This window comes from Siniperca chuatsi, linkage group LG20 (assembly GCF_020085105.1).
Source record: "Siniperca chuatsi isolate FFG_IHB_CAS linkage group LG20, ASM2008510v1, whole genome shotgun sequence".
Classification (NCBI taxonomy): Eukaryota; Metazoa; Chordata; class Actinopteri; order Centrarchiformes; family Sinipercidae; genus Siniperca; species Siniperca chuatsi.
In genome coordinates, this window is record NC_058061.1 from 4,072,116 (window position 1) to 4,093,798 (window position 21,683).

At 40.7% G+C, this 21,683-nt stretch overlaps 1 protein-coding gene across 1 annotated transcript; it reads left to right on the forward strand.

Annotated features, from left to right (window-relative positions):
* Positions 1-2,355: 2,355 nt before the first annotated feature.
* Positions 2,356-19,605, forward strand: slc16a5a (solute carrier family 16 member 5a). Its single transcript, XM_044180064.1, has 5 exons — positions 2,356-2,582; positions 7,504-7,961; positions 11,430-11,573; positions 12,690-13,529; positions 15,843-19,605. Exons 2-5 carry the CDS (start codon positions 7,595-7,597, stop codon positions 16,112-16,114), a joined length of 1,623 nt encoding a protein of 540 aa, XP_044035999.1. The 5' UTR covers positions 2,356-2,582; positions 7,504-7,594; the 3' UTR covers positions 16,115-19,605.
* Positions 19,606-21,683: the final 2,078 nt, after the last annotated feature.

Below are 21,683 nucleotides of genomic sequence, written 5' to 3' on the forward strand. Positions count from 1 at the left end.
AGGATGAACATACTGAAGCTCTTCTATCACGAACATAATGACAGATTTAGAAAGTGTCCTCAAAAGTTTTAGCCCCTTTTAAAACTTGATCTACCAGCCATGATTCTTTTACTACAGTATTTTCCTTTTTGCATATTGCATAAATCCTTTAAAGGGTCCGTTCACCCGTATCACAAAAACCCCCCACCTTTTCTCACTTTCCTCTGGTGATATTTAACCATGCAGATAGTTTTGGAGCTCTCGCTGAAACATCTTCCGCCTCTTAAATACAGAGGAGGTGAGTGAGATTTTGCTCAAAACATTAAATACATGTGAAGAAACTCAACAGCAACACACCTTTCCTAGAAACCATTTCCCAGTGACAGATATCTCAAAACCTGGCAAATAAAACCAACAGTGGTGGAGGAAGCATTCAGACCCTTTACTTCAGTAAAAGTACTAACACCACACTGTAAAAATACTCTGTAACAAGTAAAAGTCCTGGATTGAAAATGTATAATCAGGAAAAAGTACTTAAAGTATTAAAGTAAAAGTACTCGGTGCAGTGAAGCGTCCCTGTGGCTGTTGTGCTGTTATATATTCTGTCATCAGATTATTATTCCTCGTGCATTAATGTAAAGCAGGATGTTGCTGCTGCAGCTGGTGGAGCTGGAGCTCATGTTGAACCGGTTTGTATCGGACTGCAGCTGATGATGCTTTTCATTCTGGATCCATCTGCTGATTCTTTTCTCCATCAATCGATCGATTGATTGTTTGGTTTGTGAAAATTATGAAAATAGTGAGAAACGCCGTCACAACGACCCAGAGCCCGAAGTGACGCCTTCACGATGTTGTTGTGTCCGACCGACAGTCCAAAGCTCAACATTATTAACAATAAATTAAAATTATTTAAAGGAAAAGCAGAAAATCTTCACATTTGAGAAGCTGGAACCATGAAATGTTTTTACATGAAAAATGATTTCAAATAATCAAAATAGTTGCCAATTAGTTTTCTGTCAATCCATTAATTGATTAATCATTTCAGCTGTATAAACTGTTGGGCCGTTTAATTTATAACAAAACATATTTTATAAACTCTTTGTATGTTTTGTGTGCAGAAATCTTAATTTGTAAAGTAACTGGTAACTAAAACTGTCAGATAAATGTAGTGAAGCAGAAGCAGAAAGTAGTATGAAAAGAAAAGACTCAAGTAAAGTACAAGTACCTCAAATTTGTACTTAGTACTTGTACTTAACTACTTGATATACTGTTGTGTAGTTTAATCTATCACAAGGTGTTATATTTAATAAGGTGATCATATGTGTTACATGTAAATTTTGTAATAGCGGTCAGATAAAAGTTGTAGGGTAAAAGTAACATAAAATGGAAATACTCAAGTATCTCAAAATTGTACTTAATTAGTGTACACCATGTACTTTAGCTGGCAGCACTATAGTCTACCACTGCATACAGACTGTACTGCTGCGATATGACCAGCTCTCTGTCAGTACTGGAAGAAGTATTCAGATCCTTTACTTAAAAATACTCCATTACAAGTAAATGCCCGGCCTTCAAATCCTTACTAAAGTAAAAGTATGTAAGTATTATCAGCGAAATGTTCTTAAAGTATCAAAAGTACTCGTTAATACAGATGCATCAATGCATAAGCAGCATTTTACTGTTGTAGCTTTAACTACTTTATATACAGTTAGCTAGTTTAGTCCAGAGTTTTACTTAAAGTATCAAAAGTAAAAGTACTCACTGTGTGTAAAATGGTCCCTGTTACTATTATGTTGTTGGTATATTATGTTATATGATGTTTTGGGTTAATATTCCTGCTGCATTAATGTGTGTGGTGCATTTTACTGCTGCAGATGTTTAAGGTTGATGAAAAATCATATGTTTGTAGCGTCGCTGTCCTGTGAGAACCACGTATCTCTAAAAAGTCAACTGTTTCCAGCTCTGTGACGATGCGTTTTCCAGCTGATCCAAGTGGAGTTTAAAGAGTTTATTTAGATTTGAGTTTTCCCAACCCATAAAGGAAACACTTCATCCTTCACTTTATCAGAAAAATTGACATTCAAAAAGCACCAAATCTGGAGATACGTGGTTTTCACAGGGCAGGAAGGGTATGAAAAATTGTGTAATCTGAAAAATAACTAAAGCCAAATATGAAGGAGTAAAAAGTACAATATTTGCCTCTGAGACGTTGTAGAGTAGAAGTATAAAGTTGCATAAAATTGAAATACTCAAGTAAAGCCTCGAATGTGTACTTAAATACAGTACTTGAGTAAATACTCAGTTCCCTTTCATAGACCACAGACCTGCAGCTCATTACAGCCCCTCTCGGCCGCCTGTGTGGTGGAGCAGGGCTTGGGGCCTGCACAGCCCGCATCCGATCGGCTCTCAGGCGGCCACGTCCAGTCTCCTCCCACCGAGAGAGGGCGGAGGCTGGAGCTCCGAGACGAGGAGACTCCCCCGGACGACAGCTGCCGCTCCGGGCAGTCATCGAGGAGCGACCGCGCTGTGAGTGTGTGTGTGTGTGTGTGTCGGGGTGGGGACTGACAGGAGCTGGACGACAACAACCAACACACGAAAAAAAGGTGATTTTTAAAAAATATATATATTTTTTATTACAATTACAAATGAACGGAAGAGATTGATGTTACCGGTTAAATCGCTTCCTCTTTGCTCCGACTGTGCTGAACCGGTGATGTTCAGGATATTTATCTATATCTATTAGGGTAAAATCACACTGATTGGAACAAAAGATATACGAGGCAGTGCTTCTTTTTAGGAAGCGATACTTTTAGTGAAGCGGAAGAGCGGGCTGTGATGGGGTCTGGACTCATAATAATCCGTGTTTTGGTGGGATTTTCCAGACGTAAACAAGCTGAAATAATTACGAGGTGCCACGTGGGTGAAACTGGCAAAAAAGGGCTACGTGTTAATACAGTTGAAAATGTGGATGGAGTAAATATTTAAGGCTGATAAGGCTCAGTTTGTGTGGCTGGATGCCGGTATACAAATTCCACTATCAGGCATGTAAAACAGGCGACAATGAAGCTGAGCTCTCATCTCTCCATGGGCTGTCCCACAGGGGGGAAGATCAGCAGCTGCTCAGCATCACTTTTATTTATCAGGGGAGAAATGCAGAGTATTCTCCTAACACCCTCCCTCCATCCTGACACATTTAATAACATTTAAGAGAGAGATATAAGAGCATGCATGGCTGCAGTAGAGAGTGCAGAAGGTGAAAGTGGAAAAAACAGGATGTCCTGGCTTAGTGGCTCAGATTGCTGAGATATGTGAGGCCTCCCCCCCCTCCTCCTCCTCACTGGTCTATTTCACACTCAGAATAGTAAGAGGAAAATGAAGGGAAGAAATAAGAGTGTGACACAGCAGCCACACACACACTATATGGCCAAAAGTATGTAGACACCCCTGCCCTGTCCACATACTTTTGTTCTGGAGCTGTTTTTAATGGTTTTGACAAGCCTGTGTTTGTGTGTCTCTCTCTCATGAGTCACAGAGCTAAGCATCCCATTTTCAAAAAGGTAAATACAGTAGTTTACCAACACGTAACGCTGCTCTGAATGTATTTCCAGAATCTCAAAGAATGTTTTTTTAAAAACAAAAAACTTTAAAACCCTCCGAAAAATTTGGCACTTTGGGAAATATGTATATTTGCTTTCTTGCCCAGAGTTAGGTGAGAAGATTGATACTGCTCTCACCTCTGTACCGTCAATATGAAGCTACAGCCAGCAGCTGGTTAGCTTAGCTTAGCACAAAGACTGGAAACGGGGGGGGGGGACTAGTCTGGTTCTGTCCAAAGGTAACCAAAATCTGCCTAGCACCACCTTTAAAGCTCACTAAGTTACACTTATCTCGTTTGTTTAATATGTAAAAAAAAACAACACGATAGATCATCGTTTTATGGGGGTTTATGGTGCCGGACTAGTTCCCAGGCAACCGGTGCAGACTCCAGGAAGTTACTGGTCCGATCCAAGAAATAGTGCAGTTCATAACCCCCGTAAAACAATTTGGTTTTTGTATGGATTAAACAAACGAGATACAACATGTTAATCAGTGATCTTTAGAGGTGCTAGTAGGCACATTTTGTTACCGTTGGAAAGAGCCAGGCTAGCTGTTCCCCCCCTATTTCCTGTCTTAATGCTAAGCTAAGCTAACCAGCTGCTGGCTGTAGCTTCATATTTACCGTACAGACATGAGCGGTATCGATCTGCTCATCTAACTCTTGGCAAGAAAGCAAATTAGTGTATTTTCCTAAATGTCGAACTATTCCTACCATCTTTGTTTGGATCAGGAAAAAGAAGTGCAATGACTGGCCCGCACAGAGCCCTGTCCTCAACCCCATCCAGCACCTTTGGGATGAACTGGAACACCGACTGTGAGCCAGACCTGATCAAACAACATCAGTGTTTGACCTCATTAATGCTCTTGTGTCACAATAGGAGCAAACCCCTGCAGCCAGGTTCTAACAAAGCCTGAAACCAGAAGACTGGAGGTTGTTATGGTGGCAGATTACAGTAGTAATCGCTTTGGCTCGGTTTCCACAACAGAGTTTCAATTTGCACAATTCGTTACACTACAAGCGATACGCACACACAAACAGTGAAAACATCTGTATCAAATTACTTAATACATCAGGCTGTAACTTTATCAGAACATCACAACTTTATGAATTCCAGCCATGGTTGCATTTTAAAATATAATGTCGATTACCAAATAATTCTGTGTAACAGTAAGACATTTTTATCAAAACAGAGTCTGTAGTGTTTATTTCTACACGATTCTACAAATATCAGCAACCGTTGAAGAACCTTCATGCTGCTCGAGGTTAAGTATGTCTCACAGCACGTCATTGACCAGAGCCTGAAACACAGCTGGAGCGTTAGTGAGACCAAAAGGCATGACCAAATATTCATAATGGCCACTGGGCGTGTTAAAGGCTGTCTTCCACTCATCCCCTTCTCTGATTCTGACCAAGTGATATGCATTTCTGAGGTCACGGTTGGTGAAAATGGAGGCTCCCTGCAACAGTTCAAAAGCGGTGGAGATGAGTGGAAGTGGGTACCTGTTCTTGATGGTGTTCTCGTTGAGCCCACGGTAGTCAACACGGGGGCGAAGTGTCTTGTCCTTCTTGTCCACAAAGAAAAGCCCTGCTCCGACGGGACAAGATGAGGGTCAAATGATGCCTGCTGCCAACAAGCTCTGGATAGACTAAGTCATAGTCTCACTCTCTGGGGCAGACAGCAAGTAGAGATGACTTGGCACAGTCATATGGTCGATGAGGAGGCAGAGAGGTGGCCCGGGCTTTGTTGAATACCTCTTTGAGGTCCATGTATGCAGGGGCAACACCAGAGAGGTCAGTGGAACCTGAGAGAGAGTCAGGAGGCTTGGGAGAACCCTTAGGGGCAGCAGACAAGAGACAGGATGAGTCACAGCTAGCATTCCCAGGACAGTCCCCGTGCACCAGTCTATGTTAGGGTTATGTTTCTTCAACCAGGGGAAACCCAAAATATGTGGCAGTGTGTCAATAACGCGCAAGACGAGACTTTCAGAGCGATTACCTGGCATGAGGAGGTTGAGGGGTGGAGTGAGGTGAGTCACTTGACATGGGGAGGACGTGGCCGCATCGCCATCGTATTTGTCCATGTGTGGCGCCCGGGGTTCGGGACGAGGACTAGGTAACCTCACCGAAGCAGCGGTAGGCTGTAGAACAGGGGAGGCAGGAGACGCCGGCTCTGCCGAAGGTTGAGACTGGTGAGAACTCGTCGGGTCTGTGCATTGAGGTCCCGTAGCTGGTCCATCATGGCGGCTTGGAAGGCGTCTTGGTGGACATGTAGCTCTTGGACCCCACCGACCAAGCTAGTTAACATGTGCTTGTGGTCTTTAATCTCTTCCCCAGAGACTGGAGGGCAGAGCGCAGCGCACCATTCTCTGCTGAGTCTGTCATGGCCAGATTGTATTTGTATATGTAACGTTTCTGGTAAAGCAGATACCCAGATGCAGAGAAAATGCACGGACACAGAGTAAAGTTCAAAAACGAAGTCTTTACTGAAGGCAGGGGTCATACACAGGAAATCAGTCCAAGGCAGGAAGCAGGCAATAATCCAAGATCAGAATCAAGTCCAAAAACCAGGGTACACACAGGGTAGAACAAAGACAATCTGGCAAGGAGCAAAGAACACAGGGAGGTATATAAGGGGTTTGCTGAGGGAGGACCCAAGGGCAGGTAATAGGGCACAGGTGTGGTGATTAGGGGAAACACAGGGGTCTGACTTTATAATTATGATTTGACTTCACTGCATCAGTTTTGCTGTTGTGAAAATTGAGCCAAAGCATTTGTGAGATACTGTAATGCCCACGATCAGCATATGTGGCTCAGCTCAGGGACAATAGCCAAGAGTTGTATTTTCAAGAATATAATCTCAGAAGATGTTGCTCTGCTTAGTAGTTGGTACATTTGGAAATTATACTAAGAGTCTTTGGGGGGAAATTCTACTGGAACATTTGCACAGAGAGCTTTTCATTCAAGGGTTTTCACAAGTGCACGTTAGTCTCATGCTAGCCAGATTCCTTGAACCCATCAGACCCCTTCTTTGTTAACTCACTCACAGTCTGACCTGCAGACATAAAGTCCTGGATGTCATTTTCTGATTTTAAACACTGATAAAACTGAATTGATGGTCTTTTAGCCCTGAAGCACCTACAGGAAATGAGTTACTGCAGACCCCTTGGGGCTTACATTCTGCTCAGGAGACTAGAAACATTAGGGTGGTTCTTGAGTTTCTCTGTACCTTTGAGTAAATAAAATCCGCCATCGGCCAACTAACAATGCCAAGATTAGACAATTTCTTTCATTTTAGGATGCATGAACCCTTATTCATGCCTTTGTTTAGATCACTGTAACTTGGACAATCTACTTAAAATTAAAATTAACTGATCGCCCCCAGCTTGTACAAAACATGGCCACCAGAAGATTTGAGCACATATCCCCTCGGTTTCCCTGCACCGGTTACCTACTGTATTTTGTTGCTTGGTTTTAAAGAACTGTAGTCATTGTCCCATTCACTATTGTTTACCTCTCTCCATACACTCATGTTTGTAACCTGACAGCTGAGAACTATCTCAGGGTTAAGCTGGAGACAGAGGCCAGTAGGGCATCTAATCAATATTTTTATATTAATGAATTAAATTACTGTGTGTAATGTGAAAGGTGTCATTCATAGTGATGAACCCACTGATAAATCACCTGACCTGATGATGATGATGCTATATGAAAAGTTAGGAGATCATTAAAGTCATTAGGATTCATCTTCTGGGTAACATGAATGTCTGTACAAAATTTCATGTCAACCCGACAGTTGTTTAGATCCATATCCAGATGTTTAGGAACAAGGTAGAAGACAGGCAGACTGACATTGCCGTCCATAAGAACCACTCACCACTTCAGCTGCTCTACACAACCTGATGGATTGTTTTCTTTTGTTGTTGTAGGTCACAGCAGTTACAGTGACATGGACCTCAAAAGTAATCACACACCCTGCAGAGCTAACACAGGAGCCTTGCCTGAACTGCTGAGCAGAAAATGACTCAGAGAAATGGAACCAGAGGGACGAGCGACCGCTGCCTCCACCCGGAGGCCTCCATAGTTTGTGAGCAGGGGAACGGTATGGAGCACGAGAAAGTTGAAGAGTCCAACGACTGTGAATCCGAAGAGGCGGGACAGGGAGGTGAATGCAGAGACTCCATGGCTGTAACGGCAGCAGTCACAGCTCCAGATGGCGGGTGGGGCTGGGTGGTGCTGGCTGCCACCATCATGGTCCTGGCTTTGACCCTTGCGTTCCCCTCCTGTGTGGGAATCTTCTACACCGACCTGCAGAATGAGTTCCACGCCTCCAACAGCGAAACCTCCTGGGTGCCCTCCATCATGACGTCAGTGCTTCACGCGGGAGGTAAAGTAGGCAGACCAGGAAATTAACTGTGCTCTATTTAATTAGTTATCTATTTAGTTAATCTGTAACCTTGATCACTGGTACCATTGATTTCTTAAGTTTACTCATTTATGTTGTGTAATTAAACTGTATGATACACCGCGGTACATAATGTATTTTTTTGTTGGAATAATCCCAGTATATCATTTTCTGCTTTTGCAGAGTTTAATCATTACTACTGTTGCAGTTAATTATTACTTACAACAATATTAATATTACATGTGCAACATTTAAGTTGCCCTTTAATGCCCCCCTAGCCTCGGGGTAATTTTAGTTCCTACCTGCTGTTGGCGTACAGGGAAAATGTGAAACCTGAGAGAGAGAATTTGAGTGTGTTTTAAACTGTCTTGCTGTGTTGGTGTTGATTTAAAGAAGATTATCCCATGAGAAACTGTGTCCCGCTTATTACCCACAGCCCAAAAGGACTTGAGCACAATACACATCAAGAATTCAGGGTTACAAAGAAAGAGGGTTAGTTTTCTGACCACTGAGCTACTGGCTTTACTTTATGTTTTAGCATTTTCTATTATACTGTAATTACCACAGTAGTTGCTGTTCAGCAAAAGCTACATAGGATCGCTTTAATGAATATTGATGTGTCATTATCTAGGGGTTTCAGTAGACTTTTAGGCACAGTATTAGTAATATTTTGTCCACTAGAACTAAATATTAGATTTTGTTTTATAAAGAAAAATGTCTATAAACCTAAACCTAAAGAATTCAACTGGGGTTCTTTAAGATCTTTAAGATTTCAGTCCTGGTTGTTTGACTGGTGGTAACAGCAAATGTGGTTTCTTCATCTAACAGCTTGGTCTTTTTCTTGTTACGCCCTGCAATATTTACAACTCATCCGCTGTCAAAACAACGTCTTCGATCACTGTTAGCGCTAACCTCAGACACACATTGTGTTTCCTGTGACTGCTTCACAATAAAAGCCACTCCATGTTTGGCCAGCTGAATGCTTTTAATGAAGCAGCTGCAGAAACTTAATACAGCTGTGATGGCTGTAGGAGAATGAACAGTAAATAGAGAGGCTAAAAAAACAAGCAGGTGAAGTTGGAGCTAATTCTAACTACTTTACATACTGCTCGGTATCTCTACACTCTATGAAAATACATCATAATTTATTTGTTGTCAAATAAATGTAGTGGAGTAAAAGTATAAAGTAGCATAAAATGGAAATACTCAAGTAAAGTACCTCAAAATTGTACTTAAGTACAGTACTTGAGTAAATGTACTTTGTCACATGTTCCACCACTGCTTGTGTGTAATAGACATATATGTTGGAGTCTGCCGATCATTGTACAAAGAATACTTTGTCCTCTCATGGAGCTTTGTCAGTGCACAAGTGGAGGACTGCACCCAGTATACGGTACCTGTAAGAGATTTCCTCTCAATACTAACAAACAGTTTGGAGTGTTTAGGGGTTAATTTCGCAGGATATCCAACCCTTAGATACACTATCTGGAAGGAATGTAGTTGGCCCTGTAACTCAGTCCAGGAGACTTTCTGTATTAGATGGATCAGAAACTGGTTTTTTGAGATGTTGCTGGATATCGTGATGGTAGGGTAGAAGCACAAGGTGTTAAAGTGCTAATCGACATCTATTGTTTTCAGGAAGAACAAAATGTGGGTGAAAGTCACTCGATGTTTTGTAACGTCTCCATGTTATCAGAAACGTTCCTCCTCCTCTTCCTACCACATCTTCACTTCCAGTTTATCAGCAACAACTGTCAAAAATAGTAATAATCATCATCATTTTTTAATATGAGTGCCCTCATGTCATTGAGATTTATTTCTAAAAAATAGTTTAGAAGTTTCTGTTCACATACATTACAGTATGAAGTGTAATTTGTCTGTAGGCGGTGCTAAGTTATCACCTCCTGCACCAAAAGAATTAGTACTGGTCTGTGCCATCGCAGTGCTGTCAAGCTTAAATTCCCCTCCTTCTACCTCCCTCCCTCCCTTTCTGAAAACACAGCTTATCTTATTGTCAACAAATCCCATAAGGAGACCAAAACCAACAAGTGGTGTGTGTGTGTGTGTGTGTGTGTATCACAACCTGATATATCTTCTTCCTCTGAGCCATAGAGCTCCATTGTTGTCCAGAAACTGTTAAACACACATCAATGAGCCGCACTGTTGCACTGGGTGACATCATCATTACCATGAACACACACACTGTAGTTTATTCTGACTCAATCCCACATACATATTTCCTCCTGTTTGAGTAATGTTTGCTAAAAACTACAGTGACCAGCTGTTTTAGGAAATTACTGAGACTTTAAAAAAAAAAAAAAAATCATATATTTGTGAGCGTTTTTAAAGATCTACGTCATCAGGGACACATTTGTTGTTTTGGTCTTTTCATGGGATTTGTAGACAATAAAAGAAATATAGAATAACACCAGACTTATCCATTAAGCTGCTGCTTTCTGAACAAAGTAGAGGTATGTACAGTAGAGGGCCTTTTTTTGTGTGTACCAGTTCAGGAGTATAAAGAGCTACAACAGTGTGGGAGGATGTGAAAATTGCACATCGTTCTCATGGTGTTTGGAGACAGGAATGCTTTGATCTTAGAAATGTTCCTGAGCTGACAGAAATGTGACAAGACTCTCAGGTTTATCTTCATTAAGCCGCACAAAGTTTGAGCCATGTTCAGAAGGCAGTGATGTTCGCAGCCAACCTCCCTGGGAATTTTGTAGGTTGAAGAATCGATCCAGCAGCAAGTGAGACTGTAATGTTAGTTGACCTAAAAGTAAAGTACAGACACGACCTAAAACAGGCAGACGCGGAATAGTATTAATTGTGATGTTCTCAAACTGTGTGGAGAAAATGTTTTATCTGGCTTTGAGGCTACTTCAGGAGAAACTGAAGTGAAAAGTTAGTCTTGAAGCTTCAAGCAGTCTGCCGCCTGTGTGTTTGGCTTACATAGGCTCAGTTAGGTCCAGGTATTATCCCCATCAGTACCTTGCAGCCCTGTTGCCTAACAACAAAGGCACCTCCAGTGTGTGTTGAATTTACCACCCCTGTTGGTGACCTTTAACCAATAGACCCCTCTGTGTTTAGTACTGAGGCTTCAAAATACACAAGGTGAAACTTCCTCTTCAGGCAAAGATTATTCATGAGCAGCAATTGAGGCAAAACGACAGCACCGATATATTTTCATGCTGACGTAATGAAATGACGGGTTATATGGGTCAACAAACAACTATGCTTTAGTTATATGCCATGTGCACACGTGGATTTGTCACACATTAAGAGAGCAAACATAGTTTCAGTCATGCTTTCAATACTTTCATTCAGCCGTTACAGATTACAGCCAAACACATGTGAAGTTAAGAAAATGGTCTTTACTCTGCCGCGTAAGCCTTTTCCCATTTCTGCTCCGTTCTGCATTTAACTAAGAGCATTACATTTTATCCACAGGTCCCTTTTGTAGCGTGTTGGTGGAGAGATTTGGTTGCCGAGCGACAGTCATGTTGGGCGGAGTCCTGAGTGGGCTTGGTATGGCTGCCAGTTCGTTTACCCAGTCCATCGGCCAGCTCTACGTAACAGCTGGGGTTATTACAGGTCAGCCAACATTCAACTGATTTATTATCCCAGCTGACACTTGATGACCGTGGTTACACGCAACGCTACACTACCTGCCCAGAAAACAAAGTGCTAAAATGCATTAGTTGTTTTTTCTCATGGGTTGGCGGAGACCAAACCAGAAGTATTGGACTTACATTCGTGTGGACAAAAACATGACTCCAAATGAAAGCTAATGTTGCTCCATGTGTAAATCGCCATTAGCAATGACAATTTAATAATGCAAAAGTATGTTTGCGTTGGTGTTTTATAGATTGCTGTGGAGTTTTCTGACCCCAAGTGGCCAGAAAACTCGAGTAGTGCAGCTTTAAACTTTAAATAGGAAAAATAAAACCTATTTTAAACTTAAAGGATAATTCCAGTTTATATCAATTAAAGTGTAATTTTCATAGTCTTGGTCAATATTTATGACAAAATTGTACTCGCTAAAGTAATTGCTGAGATTTGGAAATATGGCGGCATCACTACAACGAAATTCAACAGGAAAGAAACACGAATCAGACGATCACACAGGTTGCAAATAAACAGTTTAGCCAGATTATCTAAACAGCTTTGTTTGGAGGTAAAAATGAAAATGAGCGCACCTGAAATGTTGGTAATAATGGAAAACTTTGTGTGCACACAGCTATGGTAAATACAGTAGGTCGAAACTGATCCAGGAAGACTTCTTGGAAACTGATAGGTGTTGATGATATTAAGTTGATAATAATTATATTGTTTGCCTTCGCTTTCTCTTCCAAAAAAGTTTAGCTGACCTGGGGGTTTGTTTAAAACTGCCTGATGAATGTTGGTGTTTCTTGCCCCATCTGACATCTTTTTCGCGACGATCGCTTTGTTCCCAGATCTCAGCAATTAACTTGACGAGCACAATCTTATTATTATTTTAGATAGGAATTATAGCTAAAAAAATAAGTTGTAGTAAACCAGACCTTTAAAGCAGAGTGTTGTTGTTCAGAATACTTCAAATTGGGCTGGGAAAGATTCATCATGACATACATACTGCACGTTTTCTATATATACATACTATTTTAAATCAATAAGCACAATGCTGTCACTGATGTTGTATCATTCTGAATGCTTCTTTAATCGTTACAGGACTTGGTTTCTGCTTCAGCTTCCAACCAGCTGTGACAATCCTCGGACACTACTTTGTGCGTCGTCGTGCGTTTGCCAACGCCATGTCCTCCACAGGCACAGCCCTGGGACTGTGCACTCTACCTGTCCTGGGTAACTACCTCCACATAGAGCTGGGCTGGAGGGGAAGTTTCCTTGTTTTGGGGGCTGTCCTGCTTAACTGCTGTGTGTGCGGAGCAGTGATGAGGCCCCTCCAGCCCCGCAAGCATCGAGGCCAGCCGCTGATGAACCACGGACCCCCTCCGCCAGAGGAGGAAAATGTGAGGAAGGAAAAAGGGTGGGTGAGAACGACATGGAGCTACCTGTTGGCTTCCCTGAGCAAACACATGGCCTTTGATCAGCTCTGCAACAACTCGCGGTACTGTATGTATGCCATCGGCATCACCTGGATGATGCTTGGTTTTGTGGTGCCCTTGGTGTATCTGGTTCCCTACGCCACCGCTAACAACATGGAGCAGGGCCGGGCCGCGCTGCTGCTCTCCATCCTGGGTATCGTTAACATCGTGGTGCGGCCACCCTTTGGCCTCATCTTCAACATGCCCTGGTTCAAAGGGCGACACATTTATGTTTTTGCAGCAGCTTTGCTGGTCAACGGCCTCAGTAACAGTATCTGCTGCATCGGGCCCAGCTTTCCTGTACTGCTCACTTATGTGTTGATCTACGGGCTCTCCATGAGTGTGGTGGGCTCCCTGATGTTCACTGTCCTCATGGATATAGTGGAGATGAGCCGCTTCCCCTCAGCTCTGGGCCTGCTCGCTATCATGGAGAGCATCACGCTGCTCATTGGGCCTCCACTGGCAGGTAACGTAAACACAGAGAAAGCGGAGTCAGAGATGGAGAGGAACGATATAGTGGGGACGCAGGACACACTCGCATTATAATCAAAACATCTAGCTAGAATCTGCCTCAGCGTGGTTTTATAGGCTTCAGGCAGATTGAAGTTTTAGGTATAAACAGTTTCATTCATGGGAGAGCTGCTCTGGAGGTAGAATTGGTTCATTGGTTAAAAAAACTGTAAAAACCCTGCTGTGTTTACACACTAATAGTACAGAAGTATCAAGAAATCAATGGACTTTTCTGTTTTGTACTGAAAGGACATGATACAATATGTGCACACGTGGACATTAGTCAGCAATGTTGCGACAGTGTTATGATACTGCCAATTAAACTACAGAAAGAGAAAAGATTTTTAACTTTATTTTTTTGTTCTAGATCTTCCTAAAGCTGTCTCACCACCATCTGCAGTTCATTTGAATGTTTTTCAGCTTTGAGTAGCTACTCTTATTTCCTTTGTGCATCGCATTGTTGGTTTAATATCTACATTTCTGTTTCATGAGCGGACTTCATTTGTCACTTTGTCACAGTGTGTTGATGTAACTGGGACACAGCTGAAGAGCAGCTAAAGCTCGTGATTCAAAACCTGAGCCTTTCATCGTCCTCTGATTAACAAACAACCTGATTAGAGGAAACTTGAACTGTGAACTGTTGACCACAATACATTTGAAGCATGTAATGGGGCAGCAGAGGTAGTTTTAAGGTGTCACAGGACAGTTTACAGTGACAGTGTCACAAAAGTTTATCACTGGTTTATTTACTATGAAGCATAATTGCTTTTACATTAATTAAATTCACTAAAGTCTGAAACCTGAAATTCAAAGTTCAAACTAGCCACAGTAGCTTATAGTCGCTTTTTAAATATGTTTATTAGCTGTCCTTTTAACCTAAGATCATGAAAGACGTCATTGCCAGTTATGTCCTGAGTTTGACCCCCTCTGCTGATAGCATTTGACTGGTAGCTACTGTGTTCTCTGAAAGGCAGTGAAATGATTTAAACCTCCAGAGCAGCTCTGCCTCAGATACATATTAACACTTAAAATCAGACGCGCCCGTGTCGGACGGTTAGGAGCGACCTTGAAGCTCAGTCCAATTTCTTGCTGCAACTTTTCTGTCTGTCTCTGCTGTAGATCAGAAATCAGAAATGCCAAAAGCAGATTGAGACAGATTCAAAAACATTAGAAAACTTAGAAAACACCCGTGTGTTGTGTCAGAGGAACATGCCCTGCAAGGGTGTTTGCATGTGCTTTGGTTTCTGCTTGTGTGTTCCTCCTGCTCCAGGCTGGTGCTTTAAATAACAGCATGTTCTCATTCAATTCGGCCGCTACACAGAGAACAAAAGAAACAAGTTTGTGCTTCATACTGGAGGAGTGGAGTTTAGAGCCAGAATGGGGAAAGGCCAGAGGCTCTCTGTCTCAAATGACAGGCGTACTGTTTATCTGACTGCTTATATATCCAGGCAGTGATGTTACCACAGACACAAGTCATCACAGAATCACTTTACACATGCAGGGAATCTGGCTTCCATGTGGTCACATACAACTGAAAATAGGGCTAACTTATTAACAAAGTACGCACCTGGGTTGCTTTTCGAACCCATCTGCTTATACTTATGGGAAACTGTCACCTGTAGAAGAGAAACACTTATTTACAAAGGGGTGAAGCTTTATTTTATGGGTCCATACATTTCTTAGAATTCCCTAGAAAGTTTCCTGCAAAAAAACCATTATTATTTGGTATTAATTATAGTGTAAATATGTGTAATAGAAAGGTCTTGTAAAGTATTGTAGTTAGAATTTTATTGAAAGATCTCCATTTAAATTTAGGTTTATTAAGCGGCCCTGCAGTGCACTGACTCTCTGACTCTGAAGGACTCTAGTAAGTGATTCCCAAATGTTGTCTAACCCCTCATCATCAGCTGCATGTCTCCACCAGCTGTGACAGGTTCACCCAAAGAGTGATTGTTTTCTCTTTGCTTTATTTGAATAATTTTCACAAATGAATTTATCTAGTAATTTACAAAAAAGCAAAAATCAGAGGTTGAGAGTTTGGGAACTACTGCTCTACGTAAAAGCTCGCAGTTAATTGAATTAATTTATCGGAATTGTACTAGTTAACACTGTCTCTGTTTTTCCTATAATTGGGAACCTTATTATGAACTTATATCAGTTATTTTATAGAAAATTATAGAAACATATAGGACACTTAGAGTAAAATGTTACCAAGAAAAGATAAAACATGAAATTCTGCCTTTATTGACGATGTTTGTTGTTGTTGCAGGGGTCCTGATTGACAGGACAGGCCAGTACTTCCACGTCTTCTTTGCCTGCAGTGCCGTTGTTGCCTCGTCCGCTGTGTTCCTCATGGTGTCATTTTGCTGGCTGGATAAAAGGTACAGGATGTCGTCAAAGCAGGGTCAGCCATCCACACTGCCTGAACCAGCGAGACCTGCTGTTGACGTAGCTCCTGGCTGTCAGTACAGCAGCGTGCCCACAGAGGGAGACAAAGACAAGGCCTCGGCTAACGGGGCAGAGTATATCACCAGCCTCTGAACCTCCTCACACTGTATGTCACCCTTTAAGGGAAACTTCAGTATTTTTCAACCTGGACCTTATTTCTCCATGTTTTTATGTCTAAGTGACTAATGGGGACAACAATTCTTGAAATTGGTCCAGTATTAAGTGAGAGCCCTGCAGCCGGCAGCCGTTGAACGGGCTGTAATGTAATCTTCGGGGCAATTGCCCACTGTCAATGTCCGTCCACTAAAAGTGCTTGTTTTTGCCACTGACAGGCTCAGATTGTTATTCTAAGTGTCTGACAACATTATGGAAAGGATCCCTACAGAGATAGACCTTTATATTAAAGAGTAAGATTGTTTTTGTTTAAGCAGAAACAGCCGGATCTTACTCATGACGAACACTCACTGTGTGCTCTCGCTCAATTCTGGATCCATTTTAAGAATTGTTGTCCCCATTAGTTACTTAAACACAAAAACATGGGAAAATAAGGTCCAGGTTGAAAAATACAGAAGTTTCCCTTCAACACACATTACACTCTGGGTCAAACAGTTGTGAAAATAATTCCTAATGTTTGCACCAGCTTGCTTTGTGCGGCAGATGTTGCACCGTTTGCTTTTCTGTGGTTGAATGACACCTGACCTGGTCTGAATTGTCCTCGTGTGACTCCTGCCATCTGGTACGTCATAAAAGTCTAAGCAAACACTATGAATAATTTGCACAGCTTGCCCAAGGTCGGACACTTGATTCTGCGTACCAAAATGAACAGATGTGCACTTACAACTACAATGTGATTGTACCGTTTATTGTAAAATGCTGCTGATCTTATCTATGTGATCACACAATCTATCAAATACGATGCATCTCACATTATCAAGCTACAATACATACATGATCCTTTGTTGAAGAAATCACTCGAAATGCTTTCTAGATGTTTGCTGGTGTGTTTAATGCTGTATTAGTATATGATGAGCGTAGAGACAGGATGCTAGTATGATACAGTAGGCCAAGTGGTTGTGTTCAAGTACCAAGCAAATTTGGTAGTATTATAAATGTGTGAAATCAAAGTGAGGAAAACAAGCAGGGAGTCGCTCCCAGTGAGAGTTAAAGGATAAAGATGTTATATATATCTGTCTATATATATATTTTACTGTCAACAAATCTCTAAAGACCAAAACCAACAATGTGTTAGCGTGTCCGGATTAACCCGACAGATAAAATGAGCTGTGGCCTTCCAGTTCCCATCATGCACAGTGCACACAGATGACCACACATGGCAGCTTCATTATATTTGGTCTAGTTTAGCGTGATAATCAGCCTGAATTGCTTTTTCGTTTCACTTCATTGTTCAGCCTTCAGACATTTTCTGTCGCTCATTTTCATGGATGTTGCTGGGCAGCTATAAAGAAAGATGACACTCCGCCTAAAAAGCTCTGATTGGTCGAATGTTTCTCCAACCGGCAGAAATAGCTGCCATCGAGCACAACACCAGACCTATATGAAGTTATTCAGAGGTCTGGAACCAGGCTAGTCCCAGTTATCACACAGGACTGTTGTTCTGTAATACTACCAGGCAGAGTGTAAAATTAACTTGTGGTAACATGAACTGATGCAATACTCCTCAACTCGGTGTCTCAACATTAGTTAACAATCACCACCTTAAGGCCCTCCTAATTTCTGGCAACATTTGGTGTGCCCCCAAACCAGATTGGCACAGTACCTGTTTGTGCCAGTTCAGCCTGGTTTCCACTCCATTTCAGTTCAGCAGACAAAGCAGCACATGCCGCTTGTGCACAAAACAACGAAACACCACATGTTCCAACAGCATCGTAAACCAAACAGACTAATAAACACAGATTTCACAGGGCTTGCCGCGGCTGAATCCAAATGTTAAAGGTACCGTCTCTGCCTTAAGTTTAGCACGGCATCTCCACCACATGGTGCTGTTTGATTATCAGCTGATAGAGATTAAACATCATATCATCCACACTCCATTTTAGTAAGTTTTTCCGCTCTTGCAGCTTCATAACAAGCTGCACGCTGGCAGAGCCAAATGGAGTGCAGCCATTGTCATTAAGTGTTGCTTACAAATATGCACTTGATGAAATTGCCCTAAACCATCTGACACACAGTTATCCTGGGGCCCCTCAAGGTCTGAGTCACCAGGGTGTCTTTCCCTACTTTCTGACTTCTCTGCCCTACCTGTGGCACTCAGTCCCAAACCCAGTGGTTCATACTGAAGATGAAAATCTTTAAAAACTGGTCTCAAATATATGTTTCATTCACTAAAGCAGCTGCTCGCTGTAGTTTTTATCAAACAAACTGAAGGAAATGGTGCATTTGTTGGGGACTATTTTCAGCGGCGGATTAAGCCACATTTGGTGCTCTAGTGAGTATTTGGGGCAGCAGGACGGTGTGTGTGGGACTGAGTCAGAATAAACTACAGTGTGTGTGTTCATGGTGATGAAGCAACATGTCAGCCAGTGCAACAGTGCGGCTCACTGATGTGTTTTTAATAGTTTCTGGACAACAGTGGAGCTCGATGGCTCAGAGGAAGAAGATACATCAGGCTGTGATACACACACAAAACTTGTTAGTGGATACGTTCACTGTTGGTTTTGGTGTTTTCATGGGATTTTTTTGACAATAAGAATTTAAAAAAAAATAGAATATCCTGTGTTTTAATTACCAATAGCTAAAGACTTGTTACAGCAGGCCTTTAATCAGTCAAAACAGGATATGGAAAATGAGCGTGTGCTTGCTTTCAGGATGTTTTTGACATCATTATCTTTAAAGTAGGAAAATGAATTTCCTATGTCTTGTGAATGCGTTAAACACAGCATGCTGAGCACATTACACATGTTGATGAGTACGGGTTGTTTTAGATCATTGAAGGCGGATATATTAAAAAAAGGGTTGAATCTGATTGTCATTAATTGTCACATGCAGAAAATTAATATGTACTGTTTAAACAGTAATTAATCATGTTTTTTTTTGTTCCTTTGCTTTTCATTCCTTAATGGAACGGTGCCTTTTCATATAACTGGTGTATTTCTAAAAGATAATCTGCAACCACGGGATGATATCAAACCCTTTCAGGGGGACAGAAGCAGATGATTTCATGTTGACTGTCAGCTTGTCAACAGTTTGTCAACTTTTCATGGGAAGAATATTTTGAAGGCACTGAATAGTCAACAGCTCACATGTTCAAACATGTTTATGACACTGTAACTGAGGTTACCTTCAGTTCCAAGCAGAGATTTTATGTGACAGACTTATCTTTTGATAAATTAACTGAGAGACTACTATCACACCACCTGTACAGGTTTGAACAAAGCTATTTTATGTCAGATGTGACTGAAAATGAAATATAAATATTCAGCTATGAGCAGTAAACCAGAGGCTTCTCAGCTATGAGAGGATTTATTAGTAATTTTTTGAGGCTTGTCTTGCTTTATTATAGCTTTACTATAGATTCTTTATTTATACATTATGATCAGGAGAAAAATAAATGTTTGAGTATCAAAGTTGTCTTTGTTGTGGATTTTTTGAGTGTGAAACATTTCTTTTGTCCATACATGCATGAGGTACTAACAGCGCATTAAACATCAACATTTGCACTCTTGTACTAATTAAAAAACAATTCTCTTCAAACTGTACAGGGTGTGCTAGTGTCCAACATGTACTGGAGCTCCAGATGGGATCAAACTGACACGACAAAACTAGTATTTTTACCTAATCTTTTTAGAGGTTTTAAAACCTTTATTATGTCAGTTGACATCATGCTTACATGCTGCATATTCCTGATGTATGTTAAATCAAACTATCACAAACTAACAGTAAACCTGAGGCAGGATAGCGTTCAAGCACGGAAGCACTGGTTGTTTTCAAAACGTAATGAAGCTGCCATGTGCAGTCCGCTGTGTGCACTGTGCCTGATGAGTACTTAAAGGCAACACGATTCGTATGTACGTAACGCAGAGAGATCAGAGGTCACTAGCTCAATTTTGCCCCGGGACCCCCCTAGCAGGTTAATGCAGCCCTGCAAAGCGGTCACAGGACACTGATGCATCAGTAACACAGTTTGTACTCTACAATAAAAGAGCTCATTGTCCATGTGAGAAGTTTACCACCTGGATGGTTCAATGATCCTGAAACAGTACGTCCATTTCCCTAATTCTCAGTTCTCAAAACAAAACAGGGAAATATAAAAACACTGCAGCTATGAAATTACAAAACATATCAGGGCCAATGTAAAATAAAAATAAAAACAATACATAAAATGTGTTTCACGTTGTCGTCAAACTGGATGGCAGATTTTCATGCTTTGCAGTTACACTTGAAGAAATGCTCACATCTATTGACAAAATACTAAAGTTAGAGACATTATAAATATATATATATGTTTTATGACAGTGGTGGAAGTACCATTACTCAAGTACTGTATGTAAGTACAATTTTGAGGTACTTGTACTTTACTTGAGTTTTTCCATTTTCTGCTACTTCGTACTTCTTCTTCACTACACTTCAGAGGCAAATGTTATATTTTATACTCAACTGCATTTCTTTGATAACTGTAGTTACTAGTTACTTTGCAGATTCAGATTAATAATACAAAATATAGTCAACAAATACATTATGATGTATTATTACAGTCTAAGATAAGATAAGGCTTTATTGATCCTGGGGGAAATTCACAAGCTAGCATATAAAGTAATTAAAATTAGCCAGCTGCAACATTAAAGTGATGAACACATTGATGCGTCAATACTTACAGTGGTGGAAGAAGCACTCAGATCTTAAGTAAAAGTAGAAATACTACAGTGTAGAAATAATCTGTTACAAGTAAAAGTTCTGCATTCAAAATCTTACTTAAGTAAAAGTACAAAAGTATCAAAATCAAAATATATTTAAAATACCAAAATAAAATACCAAAAGTGCTCATTATGCAGAATGGCCCATCAGAATAATATATATTCTATTATTGGATTATAATTAGTAATGCATTAATGTGTAAGCATCATAAATGATGCGGCTGGTAAAGGTGGGGCTAATTGTAATTACTTTATATACTGCAGGGTGGCTTAATCCATAAAAATACATCATAATTGATTAGATTATTTATATTGTGTATTAATAATCTGAATCTGCAAAGTAACTAAAGCTGTAAAAATAAATGCAGTGGAGTAAAAAGTACAATATTGGCTTCTAAAATGTAGTGGAGAAGAAGTATAAAGTAGCATAAAATGGAAATACCCAAGTACCTCAAAATTGTACTAGAATAGATGTACATTCATTGTACAGTCTTATACAGTCACATTGTACATATTCTTTATTGTTTTCTTATAATATTTATTTATATTCTTTAATATCTTTTATCAATTTAATATTTATGATTCTCTACCTGCAGTACTTGCTTTATATTTCTTATATTTCTACTATGTTTATTGTTTTGCACCAAAATACCAAAGCAAATTCCTTGTATGTGTAAACCTACTTGGCATTAAAGCTGATTCTGATTCAGTCTATCTGAATACATATAATCCAGTTTTAAATGTAGGGCTTTTTCTAGTATTTCCACACTGTGATATTGCTAGTTTTACTT